Source organism: Coregonus clupeaformis, chromosome 10 (genome assembly GCF_020615455.1).
Source record: "Coregonus clupeaformis isolate EN_2021a chromosome 10, ASM2061545v1, whole genome shotgun sequence".
Lineage (NCBI taxonomy): Eukaryota > Metazoa > Chordata > Actinopteri > Salmoniformes > Salmonidae > Coregonus > Coregonus clupeaformis.
Window position 1 is genome coordinate 18,654,901 of NC_059201.1, and position 22,390 is coordinate 18,677,290.

The window sequence follows — 22,390 nt, forward strand, 5'->3', positions numbered from 1 at the left end:
CAAGCATCCAATCAAATTAAATAAGGTGACTTAGAATTGAGAATGTCATATTTGGAAACTATGACATCATAGTAAAAGTTCAAAACAAGAGAGCAGCCAAGTGCTTCAGGTCAATTGAGTTAGGGCTCTATTCAATCTGTAAAGCTGAAGCGTTACAGATTGCGCGATAGAAATATTAAGGTAATTTCTGATTGAGCCGACATATGCAGCATTTACTGTGAATGCAGTCTCCGCTAACGCGGGAACATTGCCTTTAAATTTCAATCACGCTGTAACGCTGAACTTCCGCGATACGGATTGAATAGAGCCATTAATAATGCTTCATATCTCTAGATATGGCTGCCATGGAAACATCTTTTCATAGTGCAAATCTTTTTTTCTCTTTTATAAATTCCTACCAGGGGTACCTTGGGTGAATAGGTAGGTAGGTAGGTACCTCTGGGAACATGGTAGGACATCTGACTTCAGAAACTATAGCAGGAAACGAAAGCACCACTGGTCAAAGGACTGCTCAGACAAGAGTCCTTTAGTTCTCTTCATATCCTCAGGTCAAGTGGCGTATTTACATGACCATACTCTCTTGATTTAACCTTGGGCTCTGATGTGAAAGGTGAAAGTAATTAAGCAACTTATGTCTGAAAGAATGACTGGGGGACTGTTAGTTTGAAAACCGATAAAGTTCTTAATTGGTATTTTCTTGTTTAGTTGAGGGAGTTCTTTATATTCACTCTGGTAAGGTAAGATGTTTTCGTTTTGCTTTTCTTTCTCATGTAAATCGTCCAAATGTTAAACATGATCAAAGTTTCTTATATGTCCTTCAGTTTGACTTCTTCATTTTTAATGACACAGGCAGGATTCATAGGTACAAAGTGGTCAATGTCATTCAGTTTGCCAGGACCCTTTCTCTCTCTCTCTCTCTCTTCTTCTCTCTCTCCTCTCCCTCCCTCCCTCCCTTTCTTTCTTTTCACTGTGGAGGGGGAACTGGGGCTGAGGAGTGGAGTGTATCCCCAGGTAGAGGGGCGCTAGGCTCTGGGTTCAAGAAAAGAGAAGAGTATAAGATGTGTAAAACACACACATACTGCAAAAACATTTCACAGTAAAGTTGAAGTTAATTCCAGTGGCTCACATGATTACTTTTGTACAGTATTAGCTAAATACTGAATTCACAGTTGGATAACACAAAGTGTGACTCACCGTGGAGTGTTGGGGTGGCGCTGGAGTGGGCCGTGGGGGGCTGGCCTGGCGGGCGGGGAGGAGAGGTGTGAGGACCACTGGGGGGCGGCTGGGGCTCAGCGGGCTGGGCAGAGGAGGGGATGGAGGTGGTAGGGGGTGCTGGGCTGGGAGCTGGCTGTGGTGCAGGGGTACTGGGGACCGGCTGGGACTGGGTGGCTGAGGGGCCCTGGGGTGGGGGTGGGGGGCCCGTGGGGGCCGGGGCGGGGTGTGGGCCTCCAGTCTGGTTGTGCTGCTGGTGCTGGATCTGTTGGAAGTGCTGCTGACGCGCCCTCATCTCTGCATACTTCAGCTGCTCCATGTGGAATGACTGACGGTCTGCCAGCAGCTGCTGCCTCTGGTACTCCAACTACACACACACACACAGAAAGGGTAAGAACATGTATATGCACACTCCAACCAACAAAGCAAAACCAACAAGTCTACTTAAATTACATCCCCCATAATCCTTCACTTCTCCCTGACTCACAGCCTCCCTCTCTCGGTCCATGATGGTCTCCAGCTCTTCAAAGTGTCTCAGTTTGATCTCCAGCTTCTTCATCTGAGTCTCCACCAGCAGAGCCACCAAAGACTTGATCTTCCTCTCCTCCACTGCAGCCAGGTGCTATGGAGAGAAAGAGAGAGAAGGATGGAGCGAGAGGGGAGATAGAAATGGAGACGGAGAGGAAGAGAAAATGTATAGGGGAGATAGAGAAAGCGAGAAGTATGGATGTGAGTCATCTTTTTATGTGAAATGGCACAGACATATTGAACAATCCCTGGTTGATAATCAGTATGAGAAACTGAGATAATAGAAGTTGTCCCTAAACACTGATACAGGGTCAGATATGTTTTAACCCCTGGGGGTTGGCTAGGATAGCTGATCTAGAATCAGGTGCATCCTAATGTAATCTTATTCATTATGATCCCAAAGGCAAAACTGATCCTACAGATATAGGATCTTAATTTGAGCCAGTTTGCTACAGCAGGAAAATAATCCTGCAGCAACAGGAAATGCGATTATAATTAATTGACCTTTTTTGTAGGGGTTGGTGTATTTTTCTTTAAGGCAAATCAAGTCTTACATTTTCAAGTGGAAATTACAAACTTTAGATGCTTTTTTAAACCTCAAACACAGTGCTGTGCAATAAAATCCTCAGCAACACAAGAGTGATCAAATTAAGATCCTACACCTGTAGATCAGCACTCCTACTCTGAGAAGCTTGATACATACAGCCCTTCATCCTAGATCTGTGGTTAGGGGGATCATGCTAAACAAGGGTCAGAGGTCAGACCTTGGCTTTGACGGCAGCAGCAGCCAGGGCGGAGGCAGCAGCGGTAGCCAGGTTCCCCTCTCCCATATCCCGTTCCACCTTAGCCTTCCTCTCTCCCTCGCTCTCGCCTTCTCTCTGGCCCTCCTCCAAGCCCTCCTTCCCCTTCTCTCCATCACCTAATGCAGAGAGGGAAACATAGAAGTCACATAATTAAGTGTCTGTAAAAGACAAGAGAGACAGACTTGACTATTTTACAAAGTTCACAGAGATGCATTCAAATTCAGTCATAGACATAAACATTACCCATCTCCGAATCGGTCTTCTCAGCCTCTTGTTCTCCCTCTCCTTCTCCATCTCTCCCTCTCTCCTCCTCCTTCTTCCCATTTTCTCCTTGCTTCTCCCCCTCTTCCATGGCTCCCTCTTTGTTCTCCTGTTATCACCATGTGGACAACATGGTCAGCTTCTTACCAATACTTGAGTATAAATCATCACAACCTAGACCATTCAGACCTAGACCGTAACTGGTTTGCCAGAAGACTCGACCACACAAACACATGTACAGTAGAAGTCCAAACAGACACCATACCTTGGTCTCCCTCTTCTCCTCACTGGATTGGCTGTCACTCTTACTCTCCTCACTGCTCTCTTCTGGAGGCAGAGAAAAGACAGGTGAATTGTCAGCAAGCCTAGTGTTTTATGTGTACCCCACCGGCAACTAATTTCTCTTTATTGACATACAGTACATGGAAATATGACCAAAGACAACTATAGTTTTAGATAATAGTAGATGGAAGCAGTACCAGGTTTTTCTCCCTCCTCCAGGCTGGTGCCTGCGATGCCGCTGCCCTCCAGGCCGTAGAGGGGGTCTTGTCTGCCACTGGCCCGCGCCGCCTCTTCCACCCTCCTCACATGGGCCTCTACCAGTGCTGCTGGGACCTCCTCCTTCATACGGGAAAACTCCTCTGAGAGGGAGAGCGAGAGGGGGGAGGGAGGAAGGAAAAGAGAGTTAATGAATGGAGGAGAAAAAAATACACACGCCACCTCTAAAAAGTATCTCGAGAAAATAATATCCAAACTTCAAGACACTTCCTGGTAAATGAAGGTTAACTAAAAAGCTCTCTGACACAAATCAGACCAGCCTGTACTCTGTGTGATCTGACCGACGGTTAGTTAGTGAGTTGACCTCTCACCCAGGGCAGACTTGGCGGCTGCGGAGGCCACGCGAGGGTCCACCACGGAGGCCAGGAAGGCCACGGTGCTCATGACAGGGTTGCCTGCCTGGCTGAAGGGGACGGGCTGGTAGGCCAGGGGGCCCAGGGACGAGGACGTGTCCTCCAGGTAGGGGTCCTCAATGGGCAGACGCAGGAAGTGCAGGATACACTCGTCCTGGGTACGTGAGCCCACGTGCTCCGACACCTTGTTCCAGTCATCCTTGTACATCTCTAGACCCTGAGAGGAAAGGGGAGGGATGATTTGATGATTGATATTAATAAGGGTGTTATATTAAGCCCTAGGTTACATTTCCAGATAAGTGCTTTGTGTGTTTTTGTTGTCGATCCTCTCAACACTGTTTCAAGTTAAAGTTTCAAGTTTATTTGGATTTAAAGGGCTTTCTGTTGAATGGTAATAAAGTGGATGAGACAGAGTTGTGCTGTTAGTTACCTCTAGCAGCAGTAGTGTCTCCTGTTCGGTCCAGTCTCGCATGGCGCTGGCAGCACTCTTACTCTGCAGACAGAAGAAGTAGCATCCCCGTAACACACCTCACTACTCTTAATAGTTAGCTATACAGTGCACTATGATCCTCATCAGTCATGCAGTGTTGTGATCCATACCTTAGGAGGCCCAGTCTTCTTGCTGTACATGTCTGTCCTAAGGCCAAAGTTCTGCAGGTCGGCTGGCTGCTTCTCCTTCACCTTGTCTGGGAAGGACAGAATCTGCTGGGCGGCCGGAGTCTGGAGGGGACAGAGAGAGAACATAAGTGGAGTGAAGCTGCAGTCAAAAAGAGTGACATCTAGAACCAAAATATAGATGCAATCTGTGTGTACCTGGGAGGCCTTGGGCTGAAGGGGCACCAGGCTGGAGGGGGTGTCAGCCAGGACGTGGAAGTGGGAGGTGGGCGGGGGGCCCATGGGGGTGGGCCGGCTCTCTGAGTCCACCTGGTAGTTGATCAGACCCCACTGCTCAAGGAACGCATGCACCCTGAGGAGAGGAGGAGGAGAGAGGGATAAATGGAGGAGGTAAATATTACTGCATGAAGTAGATGAAAAGACAATGCGACTGTTGTAAATGTCCTGTGTGCATTGAGTCCTCCTGACCTCATGATGGCGCACACATCTCCGGCCAGGTTCCTACGACAGGCGGTGGAGGTGAGGTACTCCTGCGGGTTCAGTCTGTAAGTGTCAATCATGAAGTTCCTGTAGGCCAGGTAACTGTGAAGAGAAAGAGAGAGATTCTTGTCAGTGAATATGCAGTTAGGTTACTCCAAACTCCAAAGCTGTTGGTCTCTGTATAACACAGAGGAGTGTACATGTGTATTAAGCTAGGTATGTGTAATGATCTAATGGTAGCATGTGTTTACTCACATCTCAGGGGTTTTGGATTTGTTCTTGCCGTTGAAAAACTCTGGGAGGGCTCTACGCTCGATAGCATGGACACTGGAAAACATAGAAAGAGGTTAACATACATCATTGATCGTCGGGAGAGACGTGTAGATCTGTAGCCTACCTGTTGTAGTCGAACCAGGCAGCATAGCTGGGGATGATGATGTGGTGGGTCTGCTCGGTCACGTTGTCCTCATGGAGGTCCGACCCTTTCACCGGCTCTCCCTTCACACTCGGAGAGCCCTCCTCCTCCTCCTTTCCTGCAGTTTCCATGGATTCATCCTCTTGCTCATCTGTTCAAGAGATAAAAGAGGAGAGAATGAAAATACAGATCAGGGGACAGATAAAGGATGGAGTAAGCTAAAATATAGTGAGTAGTGACCTCATCCTGCAGACAGTGTATACACTGAGAAGTTATTGATTAAGTTGTTCAGGGAACTCACCCAGGTCTGTCATGGTACCTCCCTTCACTGGTGTCGACTCAGAGTCTTTCTTAGTGTTGGCTACAGAGAGAGATGGAAAGAGAAAGAGAGAGAGAGAAAGAGGGGTGTGGGGGGAGAGAGTTGCATTTCCTGTGACACAACACTTTAGTTCAACCCCTGACTTTCAGTCACAATGATGATGAATACTAATGTTTCAACCAATGTAAATATCAGGAGGATAAGCCAATGGGCTGAGTCTAAATCTTAGATAATAAAGTGTATATATACAGTACATATATGTGTGTGAATGTGTGTACCTGTCTTAGGTAGGGTGACCTCCTCCACTGCAGGTACAGGTAATGGTTCATCCAGATCTTTAGTCAGATCCTCCGACTCCTCCTCTCTTTGGCCTCGCTTAGACTTAGTGTACGGGGTGGTGGGCCTACACACGCACACATACACAAACACGTACACACACACGCAAACGCACAGGCACACACACACACACACACAAAGTTAGTCATACTGTGTATAGCATCTTAAGGCTTATATTTCTTAATCATGGCGTGTGTCAGCAATCTACAGATTTCCTAATGACACCTTTTACAAAGGGCATTATACAGTAGTAAACAAAGGGTAACACACCCTTTCTTTGTGTTCTTCTTCTTGGTCTCCTGGGGTGGTGGGGTGGGCGAGGGGGAGGGCGAGCGCTTCCTCTTCTTGGCGCTGCCGGGCTTCTTGTCACGGCGCTCGTCCCCTGGGGTGGTGACCTCATCAGTCAGGGTCTTGGCTGAGATCCTCTTCCTCTTGGGGGCCCCCTCCCCCACCTCATAGTCCTCCTCATTCATCCACTCATTAAACTGGTCCAGGTCCAGGATCCACTTGGCATGGACCTGAAGACACAGTTTATATTATGTTAATTTAATGTAGTAAAATGTTATATGTTGGCTATATGAAACACAAAGAGAGGAGAGAGGGAGAAAGAGCGAGAGAAAGATAGAGACTTAAAGAAAGTGAGGGGAGGAGAGCGAGAGCGGACGTGTCCGAAATCTGTCTTGCCTACTACTTACTAAAACGACATTCTGTGTACTCAATGTACTACATACTATTTAGAACGTACTGTTTAGTAAAAATGTATGCAGTAAGCAACAAATATCAACATACTAGGCTCACCCATACTGACAATGTGTCATCTAATGCACAATTGCGTTGTTTCCCGCCATTTGTTCATTATGGTACAGCGCCGTCCCCTTATCTGATTATCAGCTCACACAGAAAGACACAGAAAGAGAACAAGGAAGGATGTGTGTGCTGACCTTCCTGGGTTTCTCTGGGCTAGGCGGTTCTTCCACAGCAGCCTCCACCTCACTGGCTGAGATCCAGGTGTCATAGCTGAGCAGCAGGGGACAGAGGTCAGAGGTTAGACTAGACTAATGTGTCTAGTGCACTACATGTCAAAACATGGTGCTATAACACAGGCTGAGAAAACAGTGTGGAACTCAATGTTAAATGAGATGTGGGTATGGGTTAGAGACCATGTTAGTGTACTTTCAATGTGTCTGCACCCCAAATGGTGCCATTTGAGACACATGGTGCCATTCGGCCAGCAGCATACCACCCTGCATCCCACTGATGGCTTGCCTCTGAAGCTAAGCAGGGTCAGTCCTGGATGGGAGACCAGATGCTGCTGGAAGTGGTGTTGGAGGGCCAGTAGGGGGCACACTTCTCTCTACTCTTAAGATCGAATCCCAATGCCCCAGGAAAGTGAAAGGGACATGGCCCTGCCTAGAGTGACCTCTTTCGGATGGGATAATGAGTGTCCTGACTCTTTGTGGTCATTAAAGGTCCCATGGCACTTATCGCAAGAGTAGGGGTGTCCTGGCAAACATTTGTGGTGGACGAGGTGTATTTCCCCCTTATTATGTAAAGCGCTTTCAGTACCAATGTAGAAAGGCGCTATATAAATCCAATCAATCATTATTATTATTCTGAGTGTCCATGGTGTTAGAGCACCCTGTTCTGCACAAGGCTTTATCCAAAGGTTGTGTTGACTGTGTCAGGCTGAGGCCCCAGTATGGACAGTACCTACCTGTCAGGATAGTATCCCCAGTGGAGCAGCACCTGCTTGTCTCTCTTCATTACCGGACGCACCCACTCCTCTGAACCAACCGGGAGGGGGGGAGAGAGAGAGATTTTTTTTGTCTATGATCAATCCATTAGTCTAGTTAGCTACTAGACCAATTCACTTTCCAGGTATAAATTCAGAACAGACATTCTGGCCACTAGATAATGTTTGATCCATAATGTTAGACTGACTAACCCTCCTCCAGACTGGCAGGGATGGGAACCACCACATGGGAGCTGGATGTCTTGTCTTCAGTCACTGAGCCCTGCAGGAGACAGCAAACACTCTGCTTAACTGTGTTGTATTGTATTGTATTATATTGTGCTGTACTGTATTGAATTGTATTGTGCTGTACTGTATTGAATTGTATTGTGCTGTACTGTATTGTGCTGTATTGTTTTGTATGAAGCTGTACTGTATTGTGTACTCCTCATATAGTTTCATCATTAGGTCAGTGAAGACAAGCCTACCTGGTGCCTTTTGATGATGTCCTTCAGTTTCCCCAGCAGCTTGGCCTCAATGTCAGAGCTCAGGTAGATCACTGGTCGACTCAGACAGTTGTTCTGATGGACAGATGGAGAGAAAGAGAGGGTAAATAAGAAAGAGAGCGACACAGACAAAGACAATAGTTCTCCAAAGAAGACAAGGGCAGACGGACCTGTACCAGAGATTTCTCGATAGTCATGAACATCTCCACATTGCGGTCCATCCGAGAAGGATTCTGAAAGTCAAACCTGCGCCTGCCATGAAGACAGACAGGAGTCAAAAATCTCACAGAACCTCATCAAATATTTCAATAAAAATGCATCATTGTGAAAATGAAAACGTCTCAAGGATCAATCTATTTTGTTTAATCTTAAATCAGAACTTCTCAACCATACAACTTTGTGGGTTAAATTCATTTGATGGGAGTGTAAGTGTAGTGAGCCAAACAAAAATCTGCAGGTTAGAATGAAACTCTTACCAGCCCTGATCGCTCTTAAACTTGTAGGCTGCAGCCAGAATGTGGCAGAGAGCCCCGCCAGACTTAAAGTCCAGGAAACTCTTAATCTGAACAGAAAGACATAGGGTTAGATACACTATTAGAATAGTGTAATAGGGGAAGCACAATAGCAAATTGTGTGCGTGCGCGCGTTTTCTCACCAGCAGCCTGGTGAGAGGTGGGTTGCTGACATGTCGTCCGAACACCTCCTCCTGAAACTGCAGCAGCTGGACCACCAGGCTAGATAGAGACTTGTTGGTGGGGGGCTCTGCCTGGATGTACTGAGGGACGAGAGAGAGGATTTATATGAAAATATCAGGATAAATATACATTGTAACTAAGTTGACATGCACATCATCATTATTCTGGTATTATTATTTGGATATTGTCCCAAATATGCAAGTATAGTGTGAGTGAGTGAGTGGATCTTAGATAGATCTTTGATAGTTTGAATAGTACAATTAACAAAAATAGAGGTAATTTGATGGTGAAAGAAACTACAGGTCCCTCTATGTGAATCTTTGTATTCTTTCTCTGGCCCAGGTTGAGAATGGTGGGGTTGAGCGCTTGCTCTGAGACAATAGACATGGCCTTTTTGGCAACACTATAATGAGAAAATCCTGCACACCATCTGGGAGGGGGTAAAAGGGGCCGGTACATGAAACTCAAGGCCCATATATTGCCCTAAAAGACCATGGAGTGCAATGGGGTGAAAGAGAAAACCGAAAGCGCCAGTAAAAGACAGCCCAACATCTGGATTTGCGCTGGCCGGAGTAGTCATCTGCAATCCATGAAATTACCGTTAGCTAGCTAGCTAGCTTAGCCCCCCCTCCGAACAACAACCCGCAACACAGGCCATTCATTCCCTCTACTAAATGGGTGTAGAAACATGCACTTGAAACATATCAAATGTCAATCATTTGCAACGCGGCACTTGCCAAGACGTTTCCTCAGCATCTTTTTGTTTTCGTCTCGTGAATGTGTGTGTTAAACAGCTGGACTATCCTGCAACCCATCTCATCACACCCTCCCTCGCCTGCCCACTCCTTCAACTGTTAAGATTGCCCTCTTTCATTTATGATCATATGAATGAGTTTATTCATTACGTTAACAAAAAACAGCAGTACCTTTTTATAATTCTTGCCCAACCAAACGCGGACATTGTCGAACTGCGAGACGGTATCAGACGCTTCGAAATATTTTACGTTCGGGCCGCCGTCTTTCTTCCGCACCGCCATCTTTGTCTGCAGAATGTCGACTTCGACCGCCGCCTCGTGGTGGAAATATGACTTTGCAGTCGATGGGCCCATTAATACCGCTGTAGTTGCAGTAAATGTACAGCAAGTGGTGTCGTTGTATAAAGAAAATACAGTGTAAAGGGCTTTCAGACAGCAAAGCAGTTTGGGAACCACTGGACTAGAGGGACAGTGGTTGAACTCAGTCCTGCTTTATACTTACTCCTGAAAGTTGTAATACTAGAATGCACAAGGTGCAATTTCGAAATTGGTTAGTCATCATCAGTTCCTCTTGTCATGTTAGTCATTGTATACCTTAGAGAGCTATTTATAACTTGTCAGAAATGTCCAGATCAACTAGCTCAATACAGCTAAAGTTTTTTTATTTAGGTTTTTTAGCCCATAGAAAATTGCATGTACTTTCAGAATTGTTTGGTGAGCTACTCATAGGTGGGCTGCGAGCTACTGGTAGCTCGTGATCGACCTGTTGGAGACCCCTGGATTAGAGGGACAAGCAGGCCAAGATGACAAAGAACTTTTTGCAGTTTTAAAACTAATTTCCTTGCAATTTTATACATTTTGCCATGTTTAATGTGTATTCATGTGAATTTTCACGTGTTTTACCGCAAACTGTCATAAACAAATCTCACAAGTATCAGACACAAATCTCAGAAGTATCAGACACCGCAAGTGTGAGTGTGTGTGTGTATGTGTGTGGCGTTAGTATGCATGTGTATGCTTGTTATGTGTGTGTGGGCGTATGTAGTGTGTGTGTGTGTGTATGTGTGTGTATGTGTGTGTTGGTGTGTCAGTGTAAGTATGTGTGAGTGTGTGGGTAGAGTCCAGTGTGTGTGCATAGAGTTAGTTCAAAAAAGGGTAAATGCAGGTAGTCTGGGTAGCCAGTTCCTGTTGGTTCCAGACTTGGTGCACTGGTACCGCTTGCCGTGCTGTAGCAAAGAGAATAGTCTATGTCTTGGGTGGCTGGAGTCTTTGACAATTTTTGGGCCTTCGTCTGGTATAAAGGTCCAAGATGTCAAGGAGCTCGGCCCCAGTGATGTACTGGGCCATACTCACCACCCTCTGTAGCACCTTGCGGTCGGGTGCCTTGCAGTTGCCGTACCAAGCGGTGATGCAGCCAGTCAAGATGCTTTTAATGGTGCAGCTGTATAACTTTTTGAGGATCTGAGGACCCGCTCCACTACAGCCCCATCGATGTGGATGAGTGTGTGCTCGCCCCTCCATTTCCTGTAGTCCACGATCAGCTCCTTTGTCTTGCTGACCTTGAGGGAGAGGTTATTGTCCTGGCACCACACTGCCAGGTCTCTGACCTCCTCCCTATAGGCTGCTTCATCATCGGTGATCAGTCCTACCATCATCGTGTCATCAGCAAACTTGATGATGGTGTTGGAGTCGTGCATGGCCACGCAGTCGTGGGAGAACAGGGAGTACAGGAGGTGACTAAGCACACACCCCTGAGGGACCCCCCATGTTGATGGTCAATGTGGTGGATGTGTTGTTAGCTACCTGCACTGCCTGAGGGTGGCCCATCAGGAAGTCCAGGATCCAGTTGTAGAGGGAGGTGTTCAGTCCCAGGGTCCTGAGCTTGGTGATGAGATTGGAGGGGACTATATTGTTGAATGTTGAGCTGTAGTCAATGAACATCATTCTTACATCGGTATTCCTTTTGTCCAGGTGGGTGAGGGCAGTGTGGAGTGCAATAGAGATTGCGTCATCTGTGGATCTGTTGGAGCAGGATGCGAATTGGAGTGGGTCCAGGGTGTCTGGGATGATGGTGTTGATGTGAGCAATGACCTGCCTTTCCAATCCTTTCATGGCTATAGATGTGAGTGCTACGGGGCGATAGTCATTTAGGCAGGTTACCTTGGTGTTTTTGGGCATTCAGGGATAGGTTGAAATTGTCAGTGAAGACACTTGCTAGCTGGCCAGCGCATGCTCTGAGTATGTGTCCTGGTAATCCGTCTGGCCCTGCGGCCTTGCGAATGTTAAACCTGTTTAAAGGTCTTAATCACATCGGCTACAGCGAGCAAGATCACACAGTCATCCGGAACAGCTGGTCTCTCATGCATGGTTCAGTATTGCTTGCCTCGAAGCAAGCATAGAAGGCATTTAGCTCGTCTGATAGGCTCACGTCACTGGGCAGCTCACTGCTGGATTTCCCTTTGTAATCCGTGATAGTTTGCAAGCCCTGCCACATTCATCGAGTGTCAGAGCTGACGTAGTAGGATTATTTCTTAATCCTGTATCGACGCTTTGCCTGTTTGATGGCTCGTCGTAGAGGGATTTCTTATAAGCATCTGGATTAGTGTCCCGCTCCTTGAAAGCGGCAGCTCTAGCCTTTAGCTCAGTGCGGATGTTGCCTGTAATCCATGGCTTCTGGTTGGGGTATGTACGGTCACTGTGGGGACGATGTCCTTAATGCACTTATTAATGAAGCCGGTGACTGATGTGGTAAACTCCTCAATGTTATCGGATGAATCCCAGAACATATTCCAATCTGTGCTAGCGAAACAGTCATGTACCTTAGCATCCGCTACATCGGACCACCTCCATATTAATCACGTCACTGGTACTTCCTGTTTGAGTTTTTGCTTGTAAGCAGGAAGCTGTAGGATAGAGTTATGGTCTGATTTGCTTAAGGGAGGGCGAGGGAGGGCCTTGTATGCGTTTCTGTGTGTGGAGTAAAAGTGATGTAGAGTTTTGTCACCTGAAGTTGTACAGGTGTTCAGTCCCAGGGTCCTGAGCTTGGTGATGACTGTTAAATAGCTGTCACGATCGTTGAGAGACAGGTCAGAACAAGGTGCAGCGTGGAATGCAAACATGTTTATTAAACTCAATAAACATAAACAAAACAAGAAACAACGTAACGTGAAGTCCTCAGGCTATACACATACAAGCCTAAAACACAGAACAAGATCCCACAACTAAGGTAGGCAAACAGGCTACTTAAGTATGATCCCCAATCAGAGACAACGAGCGACAGCTGCCTCTGATTGGGAATCACACCCGGCCAAACCTAGAAATACACATCTAGATCGTAAACATAGAAATTCTAATATAGATCCTCACGCCCTGACCAAACCAACTAAAGACAACCGGCCTCTCAAGGCCAGGGCGTGACAATAGCCATCACTAGCACATTAGAGGCTGCTGCTGCTGCCTATTGAAATCACTGGCCACTTTAAGAAATGGAACACTAGTCACTTTAATAATGTTTACATATCTTGCACTACTCATCTCATATGTATATCCTGCAATCTATTCGATAATATTCTACTGTATCTTAATCCATGCCGCTCTGTCATTGCTTGTCCATGTATGTATATATTTTTAAATCCCATTCCTTACTAGTTTTGTGTGTATTAGGTATATGTTGTGAAATTGTTAGATACTACTTGTTAGATATTACTGCACTGTCGGAGCTAGAAGCACAAGCATTTCGCTACAACCGCTATAACATCTGCTAAACACGTGTATGTGACAAATAAAATGTGATTTTATTTTATTTTATTTGAGGTGACATGCTGGTAAAAATGAGGTCAAATGGATTTCAGTTTCCCTCCATTAAAATCACCGGCCACGAGAAAAGACGTCTCTGGATGTGCATTTCTTGTTTGCTTATAGCCCTATACTGCTCTTTGAGTGAGTTCTTAGTCCCAGCATTGGTTTGTGGTGGTAAATAGACAGCTGCTAATTTTTTGGGATTAAAACTTGTTGGTAAATAGTGTGGTCTGCAGCTTATCACAAGGCGAGCAAAACCTCTAGACTTCCTTAACATTAGAGATTGCACACCAGCTGATGTTAACAAAGAGACACAACCCTCCTCCCTTTGTCTTACCCGAGTCTGCCGTCCGGTCTTGATGATACATAGAAAAACCAGCAAGACGTATATTATCCATGTCCTCTTTCAGCCGCGACTCTGAGAAACACAGAATATTGCTGTTTTTCAGGTCCCGTTGATAGGATACATAAATAAACAGAAAATATATAAAAGATAAATAAAATATACCAGAAACATCAATTTCACAGTGTGCCAAAGATAGACATGCAGCTGTCTGGTGAACTGGGCCTTGCCAAAGACTATCATCTCTCTGACCTTTTTGCTCCTATTCTCCGTCTCTGCCAGTCAAAGACATACCCCTCATTAGCACTGGGATAGGTGTAAGTGTGTGTGCGTGCATGCATGTTCAGAGTGTGGGTGCTTGTGTGCGTGCGTGTGTATGGTGTGTGGGTGTGTGTGTGTAATCATTACTGTTGTGTGTATGGTTCATACAATGTTTATATGAGGCAGTGTGAGTAATTGAAAGTTTACATTTCTGTCTGTCTGTCTTGAGTGTATAGGTCTGTGCATGTGACCAGACAGAATGTATATATTTCTGTTTGTGTTGCTGGTTTGTGTGTGGGCCTTCCCTAGACTGTGTGTGTGTGTGTGTGTGTGTGTGTGTGTGTGTGTGTGTGTGTGTGTGTGTGTGTGTGTGTGTGTGTGTGTGTGTGTGTGTGTGTGTGTGTGGTGCTGGAGAAGAGAGAGTGAAGCCTATTGATTATTTTAATCCTCCTATTTGTGAGTCTGTGATCCTCTCGGCTCAAGCTTCCACGGGGGGATTGCTAATGGGCCCGAACGCTTCCCTCCTCAGCCCTTTCTCCCTGTCCAATTAACTTTACACTGGAATCTGCCAGGAGAGAGTGTGAGGAGGAGGAAGAGTAGGAGGAGGGGAGATTTCCAAGGTACACCCAACCCCCTCCTTTCCACCATCACTATCCATCCCTCCAGTCTCCCATAGCCACCAAATTCAGCTAAAACATTCACATCCAGAATACTATTACCTCTCACCTTTAATTAAAGATCTGTCTGCTTGTTTTCACGCTGACAAGATGAGACCTCCATTCAGTCAATACTTCAATACCGCAGACTGGTTCACTGAGGGTGGGAGCAGGACACTGGTCTATTCTGTAATTGTAGAGTTTTGCTTGTGGTGTCAGTGGTTCAGAGATGGGATGCTGTCATTTTATATGAGGAAGGAATCACCTAACTGTGGTAATAGTGAGATTAAAAAATAAATAAATAAAGCCAACGGTTATTAGGTTTATCCATTAAATTGTTGGGAGCATATATAGAGTGAGCGACTGTCTTTACTTATTTTTATACAGTTTACTCTTGGCTAGTCAGCACCTCTACAAACATTTTTAGGTGTGCGTCAACTCATGCTTTTTTCTAAAATAATTGTGAAATGTGAGATGAAGGCAGCTGTCAGTTTAAGTTGTAGAAGACTGAATGTAATGTACATCCATAAATGCATTATTCATCCTTAAGTCTGTAACATTCACTGGTTTTCTCAACTCACCACATCAACAAAATAAAATAAATTACTGCAGTAATAAATTGACAACGTTTTTGGATTGTAAATAATGACAGCATTAGTGTAAGTCAGACAGTGACTCAGAGGCGTCTTCACATTGTTTTATTGTAGGTCTTATATATAGTCTTAGGGCAGAGTAAATGTATGTTTTTAATATTATACATAAGATATACACACACAGCTCAGCTTGCAAGGTACAGTGACAACAATCAATTCACACTGTTCATAAACAAAAATCAGGTTTCTTTTTCAACAGTAAGTTATTTAACATTGTTTAGTGCCAGGGAACACACAGCAGAATGCAGCATGACACAGAGAGAGGTCATGTACACTCACACACAAACTTATCTGTACATTATGTTGGTGTAAATGAGGTGGTAGATGGTTGTTGTAATACTATCAGTTAAGATATAATACAGGAATAATTATTTCATCTGACTGATGCAGTTTGATAATAACCAGTGTTCTGTCTCTAGATCAAGCCCAAAGCTCTGTCCTGTAGTTGGAACTGAGACTCGACACACACCGGTCTACTGTGTTGTAACATTAATGCACACACATGGAGTAGCAGTATCATTCCTGCTGCAGCAGTGGTTTATTCTGTTGTTTTCCTAATACAACTACTTGTTACAATAGAGCCCTCCTCTGAAGTCCTGTAACATGTACAACTACTTACATTAGGTACATGTATTATGCTATAACTACAGATGCATGTCGGGAGGAACCATTTTTCATGGTATTGTCGAGGCAGGGCATTTACATTGATGTAAAGATAGTTATATTTTGTGATGGTATGTCAAGATAATATTGCCGCCACACTGAAATTGTCATGAAATCCATTCTGATCGATAACACAAGTGAAACGTTATAGATTCTCGTTGCCACTGTGTCAAGTGTTTGCATAACATCTTTGACCGACAGCATCAACCTGAACCTGCACATTTGGATTGCATTTACAATTAGTAATGTATGGTACATTCAATAACACACAAAGATGCATATTTCCATTGAAGACACTCAGTCCGTTTCTAGGTTCTACGGTAGCATATATTTGAAAATGTGAAACTAATTCTGTACAGAGTACAAGATGAATCCTCAATGTCCATATCCACACTGTAAACAAACCGGCTGCTTTACCTTTGAAGAAAAGAAGACTCATCTATGTACAAATAACCAGTATGATCTAAAGCTCCATCTCTGAGTATGCCTTTGACACCCATTTTAAATTGCTCTTTTATCAATTGAATGTAAAGTGAATATAGGAATAGTAATGGAGTTGAGGGTTTAAACACAGGATGTCTGGGATCATTAGTGGAACATGATGATGCTCTATCATCCGCCATAATGTCTGGAAAAAATACTGTATCAGTCTACCATAAGCCTCATCATTTATATCCTGTGTGTTAGGGGACTACCATCAACCCCCCCCCCCCCCCCCCCCCCCCCCCATAGCTGTAGCCAGGGGCCATGTGGGTAAAACTAACAACAACATGATACTTATCTTTACACACACACACCATACTGGATGATGTTTGTGGTGTTGCGTGTATTATCAGCTCCGATCAATATATTCATGACTTTTCTCGTTTGGTGTCTTCAGCCGTATTGGAAATCCATCTCGGAGCGAAGAAGGGAGGCGGGAGGCCCCGCAGCCAAGCTCGCAGTGTTCGATTTACAGTCTGCATTCTGAGACCATTTTACTCAATTCCACACTGGTGGTCGAAATGGTCAGCTCGTGTCAATGCAACACTAGATAGAGGAAGTCAATTAATCACTGTGTGTGTGTGTGTTTTGTGCATTTCTCTCTGTGTGTGTGTACATGTGATGCATGTGAGTCATGTATGCTTCCACATACATGATCACACACACAGATGTGTGTGCATAAGAAGTGAATATATACACTCCCCTCCATACGTATGTATTTGGACAGTGAAAATACATTTTTTTATCCAGCATTTTGGATTTGAGATCACATGTTTCATATGAAGCAACAGTACAGAATGCCACCTTTTATTTGAGGGTATTTTCATACATAGGCTATCTCTTTTACCGTTAAGAAATGAAAGCACTTTATGTATATATTCCCTATTGGGCAAATAAAAGAGTCACATGCTTGATGTAGTTATTGTGTGCAAGGAATATGGGACCAAATACTTATAGCATTTGACTACTTTAATAAACTATAAGTGCTTTGATGCATAAAGTGCTTTGATTTATAAATGGTAAAACGGATATGTATGAAAATACCCTCAAATAAAATGTGACATTCTGTACTGTCGCCTTACATGAAACATTCTATCTCAAATCTAAAACGCTGGATTATTTTTAAAAATCTTCACTGTCCACATAAATGTGGAGGGGAGTGTATGTAACTTTAAGAATATACACCATATCAAGATTATATATTTTTTTGTCTTGACAATATTCTTGTTTGTCACCACATACTTACATGTTAGTTTAATTTAAATATCTGTGATTCAAGGATATTATCAGAATTACACAACACATAGTTGTCCCCTGTTGCTCAGTTGGTAGAGCATGGCGCTTGCAACGCCAGGGTTGCGGATTCGTTTCCCACGGGGGGCCAGTATGAAAAATGTATGCACTCATTAACTGTTAAGTCGCTCTGGATAAGAGCGTCTACGTAAATGTAAATAGTAATATTCAGGCGGACCTCCGTGGACCCATAGCCGCAGGAAGTAAGGGTGCTGCAGCATGACAAACGAATGGATGTGTAGGTGTGTGTCTTAAATTAACTTTTCTATTGTAACTGCACTTGGTTTGGAATGTTATGGTTTGGCCATTATCTAAACTTTTAAAGACAAAAAACACAGAGCAAACATAAATGTTCCTTTTCCCACTGCATCTGTTTCTTTAAATAATGTGTGTGTTTTAGCAATAGAAAGAGAGAGAGAGAGCGAGAGAGAGAGAGAGAGAGAGAGAGAGAGAGAGAGAGAGAGAGAGAGAGAGAGAGAGAGAGAGAGGTTTAGAGAATCAGGTTGGATGAGAATCCCGAAGAAGGTGCTGTATATGTTTGCCTGGGAGATTGTTTGTTTGTGGTTGCATGTGTTTGTGTGGTTGTATGTTTGTGTGTGTATGTGTGACGCGTGAATGCCATCAGTCAGGGTAGATGAGGAAGCCAGAGAAGGTGCTGTATTTGTTGGTGTTTCCTCCGTGAACTTTGCCCCCATCGAGCTGCACACACACTTCGTCCCCCACATCCAGGTGCAGGATGACACTGTTGGAGGCATAGTCATAGTTCAGATCAGCATCCTGGGCTATGGCACTGGCCCTCACCTGAGAGAGAGACACCGACAGAGAGAAATAGAGAGGGACAAAGAGAGAGAAAGAGACGGGGGGGGGGTAGTAGGTTGGAGAAAGTGACTAAGTAGAGAAGTGGATCAATGTGACCGACCGGCTCGAATCGGTCTTATATAGCAAAATTTGCAGTGGTGTTTTTTACATTGGATAAAAGTAGATACTCAGAGCTAGAAAATTGTATATCATACACTACAGTTGTCGAACAATGGGAAAGTAATTCTGCTTTGAAAGTTGATCAACTTGTAACCTCACTTTTGAGAAAATGGTCCTTAAATGTTTTGGTAAACCTACTGGAGAGCTCTTCTTTATCTACACCCGTTCAGCATCGTTCACACCCTCTTAAGCCTTAGCCCCACCCATCTCTTTAAGGATTCACATGTGAGGCCATGTACTAAACAACCAAAGATTTCAAGACTAAAGGCTGGTTTATACTACAGGTGTGTTTGTAAATTTAATCTGGAGTGCCAGAGTGTGCTCAGAGTGCGCTCTGGGCATTCGTATACTCAGAGCGTTGTCAGATTGTCAGTTTGTAAATTCAGAGCGTTTCACTCTCGGAAGCGCTCAGAGCGCACACTGGACGCTTTGGCCAAGGAGTAGGGTTGATCTGGGCGTTCTGACCTAACAACAGCAGTCAAGCACCCAAGATATTACCATTTGGCTGTAATGTGTTCATACATTTACAGTAGTATATAATGTAACATCTCAGCCTATGTCTTCCTTTAGTCCCTAAATGCATTACCCCAGAGAACACTGCTTCTCCAGCTGCTCTCTTGTCATCTGATTATGTGTCTCTAATAGTCCTAGAGCATCTGGTCGTCGTGGTGGTGGCAGTTTCTCTTTTCCGCCTCTGTCCATCTCATTTTAATTCTGTGCTGTCACTGTCACTTGTCCACTCAAGCTTAACATCGTTGTCATCTATCGCCCACCAGGTGCCCTTGGAGAGTTCCTCAATGAGCTTGACACCTTGATAAGCTAATTTTCCCGACACCTGACTTCAACTAATTTCTTTCAACCTGTTTCTTTCCCCTCCTTGCCTCTTTTGACCTCACCCTTTCCCAGTCCCCTCCCACTCGCAAGGCAGGCAATACGCTTGACCTCATCTTTACTAGAGGCTGTTCACCTACTGATCTCACTGCAACCCCCACTTCAGGTCTCTGATCACTACTTTGTTTATTTTTCTCTCCCTCTCTCCTCCAACCTTACCCACTCAGCCCCTACCCAGATGGTCATGTGCCATCGCAATCTTCGCTCTCTCTCACCCACTATTCTCTCCTTTTCTATCCTATCATCTCTTCCTGCTAAATCCTTCTCCCTCCTTTCTCCTGACTGCCTCTTCGACCCTACTCTCCTCCCTTTCCGCCTCCTTTGACTCTCATTGTTCCCTTTTCTGCCGGCCGGCTCGACCCTCCCGTCCTGCTCTGTTCTATCACTCTAAATTCCAAGCCTCTGCTTCCAACCCTGGGAAACTCTTTTCCACCTTCTCTTCCCTCCTTAATCCTCCACCTCCTCCCCCTCCCTACTCCCTCTCTGCAGACGACTTTGTCAACCACTTTGAAAAAAATGTTGACGACATCCGCTCCTCATTCACTCAGCCTACTGAGTCCACTGGTCCCCCTCACACAGAACTACCCTACGCCTTGACCTCTTTCTCCCCTCTTACTCCAGTTGAAATCCTGCAGCTAGTGATGTCCAGTCGCCTGACAACCTGCCCACTCAACCTCATGCCCTCTTCCCTTTTCCAGACTATCTCTGGAGACCTCCCATTCCTCACTTCCCTCATCAACTCATCCCTGACCACTGGCTCCGTCCCCTCTGACTTCAAGATGGCCAGAGTCGCTCCCCTCCTCAAGAAACCAACATTCAACCCCTCTGATGTCAAAAACTACAGACCGGTATCCCTTCTTTCTTTTTTTTTCAAAACACTTGAGCGTGCTGTCTCGTTATCTCTCTCAGAATGATCTTCTTAACCCTAACCAGTCAGGCTTCAAGACGGGTCACTCAACTGAGACTGCTCTCCTCTGTGTCACGGAGGCTCTCCTCTCTGCATAAGCTGACTCTCTCTCCTCTGTTCTCATCCTCCTAGATCTATCCGCTGCCTTCGACACTGTGAACCATCAGATCCTCTTCTCCACCCTCTCAGGGCTGGGCGTCTCAGGCTCTGCACACTCCTGGATTGCATCCTACCTGGCAGGATGCTCTACTGGTGTCCCCCAGGGCTCAGTTCTAGGCCCTCTCTTCTTTCCTCTATACACCAAGTCACTCAGCTCCGTCATATCCTCTGATGGTCTCTCCTATCATTGCTATGCAGATGACACTCAACTACTTTTCTGATTCCCCCTTCTGACACCCAGGTGGCGACACGCATCTCTGTGTGTCTGGCAGATATCTCAGCTTGAATGTTAGCCCACCACCTCAAGCTCAACCTCGACAAGACAGAGTTGCTCTTCCTCCCGGGGAAGGCCTGCCTGCTCCAAGACCTCTCCATCACGGTCGTCAACTCCACGGCGTCACCCTGCCAGAGTGCAAAGAACCTTGGCATGACCCTGGACAACACCCTGTCGTTCTCTGCAAACATCAAAGCAGTGACTCACTCCTATAGGTTTATGCTATACAATATCCGTATAGTACATTCCTCACACAGGAAGCGGCACAGGTCCTATCCAGGCATTCGTCATATCCCGTCTGCAACTTATCCAGAATGTCGCAGCCCGTCTGGTGTTCAACCCTCCCAAGATCTCTCATGTCACCCCGCTCCTCCGTACACTCCACTGGCTTCCAGTCGAAGCTCGGATCCACTACAAGATCATGGTGCTTGCCTACTGAGCAGCAAGGGGAACTGCCCCTCCCTACCTTCAGGCTATGCTCAAACCCTACATCCCAACCCGAGCACTCCGTTCTGCCATTTCTGGTCTCTTGGCTGTGCCATCCCTACGGGAGGTGAGCTCCCGCTCAGTCCAGTCAAAGCTCTTCTCTGTCCTGGCACCCCAATGATGGAACCATGGAGATCCTATGAAAATACTAGAGGGGCTACAGTGGGGAAAAAAAGTATTTAGTCAGCCACCAATTGTGCATGTTTTCCCACTTAAAAAGATGAGAGAGGCCTGTAATTTTCATCATAGGTACACGTCAACTATGACAGACAAAATGAGAAAAAAATTATGAATTTATTTTCAAATTATGGTGGAAAATAAGTATTTGGTCAATAACAAAAGTTTCTCAATACTTTGTTATATACCCTTTGTTGGCAATGACACAGGTCAAACGTTTTCTGTAAGTCTTCACAAGGTTTTCACACACTGTTGCTGGTATTTTGGCCCATTCCTCCATGCAGATCTCCTCTAGAGCAGTGATGTTTTGGGGCTGTCGCTGGGCAATACGGACTTTCAACTCCCTCCAAAGATTTTCTATGGGGTTGAGATCTGGAGACTGGCTAGGCCACTCCAGGATCTTGAAATGCTTCTTACGAAGCCACTCCTTCGTTGCCTGGGCGGTGTGTTTGGGATCATTGTCATGCTGAAAGACCCATCCACGTTTCATCTTCAATGCCCTTGCTGATGGAAGGAGGTTTTCACTCAAAATCTCACGATACATGGCCCCATTCATTCTTTCCTTTACACGGATCAGTCGTCCTGGTCCCTTTGCAGAAAACCAGCCCCAAAGCATGATGTTTCCACCCCCATGCTTCACAGTAGGTATGGTGTTCTTTGGATGCAACTCAGCATTCTTTGTCCTCCAAACACAACGAGTTGAGTTTTTACCAAAAAGTTATATTTTGGTTTCATCTGACCATATGACATTCTCCCAATCCTCTTCTGGATCATCCAAATGCACTCTAGCAAACTTCAGA

At 45.3% G+C, this 22,390-nt stretch overlaps 2 protein-coding genes across 2 annotated transcripts in view; both read right to left on the bottom strand.

Annotated features, from left to right (window-relative positions):
* Positions 1-1,381: 1,381 nt before the first annotated feature.
* On the bottom strand, positions 1,382-9,855 carry LOC121574617 (SWI/SNF complex subunit SMARCC2; the record flags this gene model as incomplete). The annotated part of the gene is made up of 25 exons (XM_041887166.2): positions 9,740-9,855; positions 8,774-8,893; positions 8,595-8,680; positions 8,289-8,370; positions 8,101-8,193; positions 7,826-7,895; positions 7,595-7,664; positions 6,822-6,897; positions 6,151-6,398; positions 5,879-5,947; positions 5,823-5,848; positions 5,527-5,586; positions 5,208-5,376; positions 5,066-5,137; positions 4,799-4,912; positions 4,529-4,682; positions 4,316-4,435; positions 4,146-4,208; positions 3,674-3,932; positions 3,284-3,445; positions 3,070-3,131; positions 2,787-2,913; positions 2,505-2,659; positions 1,700-1,834; positions 1,382-1,579 (listed from the first exon to the last, which is right to left on the bottom strand). Coding segments are annotated over exons 1-25 (2,901 nt in total), but the record flags the coding sequence as incomplete, so codon positions are not given.
* Positions 9,856-16,653: 6,798 nt separating this feature from the next.
* Positions 16,654-22,390, bottom strand: part of LOC121575266 (complement C1q-like protein 4) — a 31,492-nt gene continuing 25,755 nt past the window's right edge. Inside the window, exon 2 of the mRNA XM_041888240.2 lies at positions 16,654-18,519. Within this exon, the coding sequence (XP_041744174.1) occupies positions 18,340-18,519 (180 nt within the window). The 3' untranslated portion in view covers positions 16,654-18,339. The remainder of the gene's footprint in view (positions 18,520-22,390) is intronic.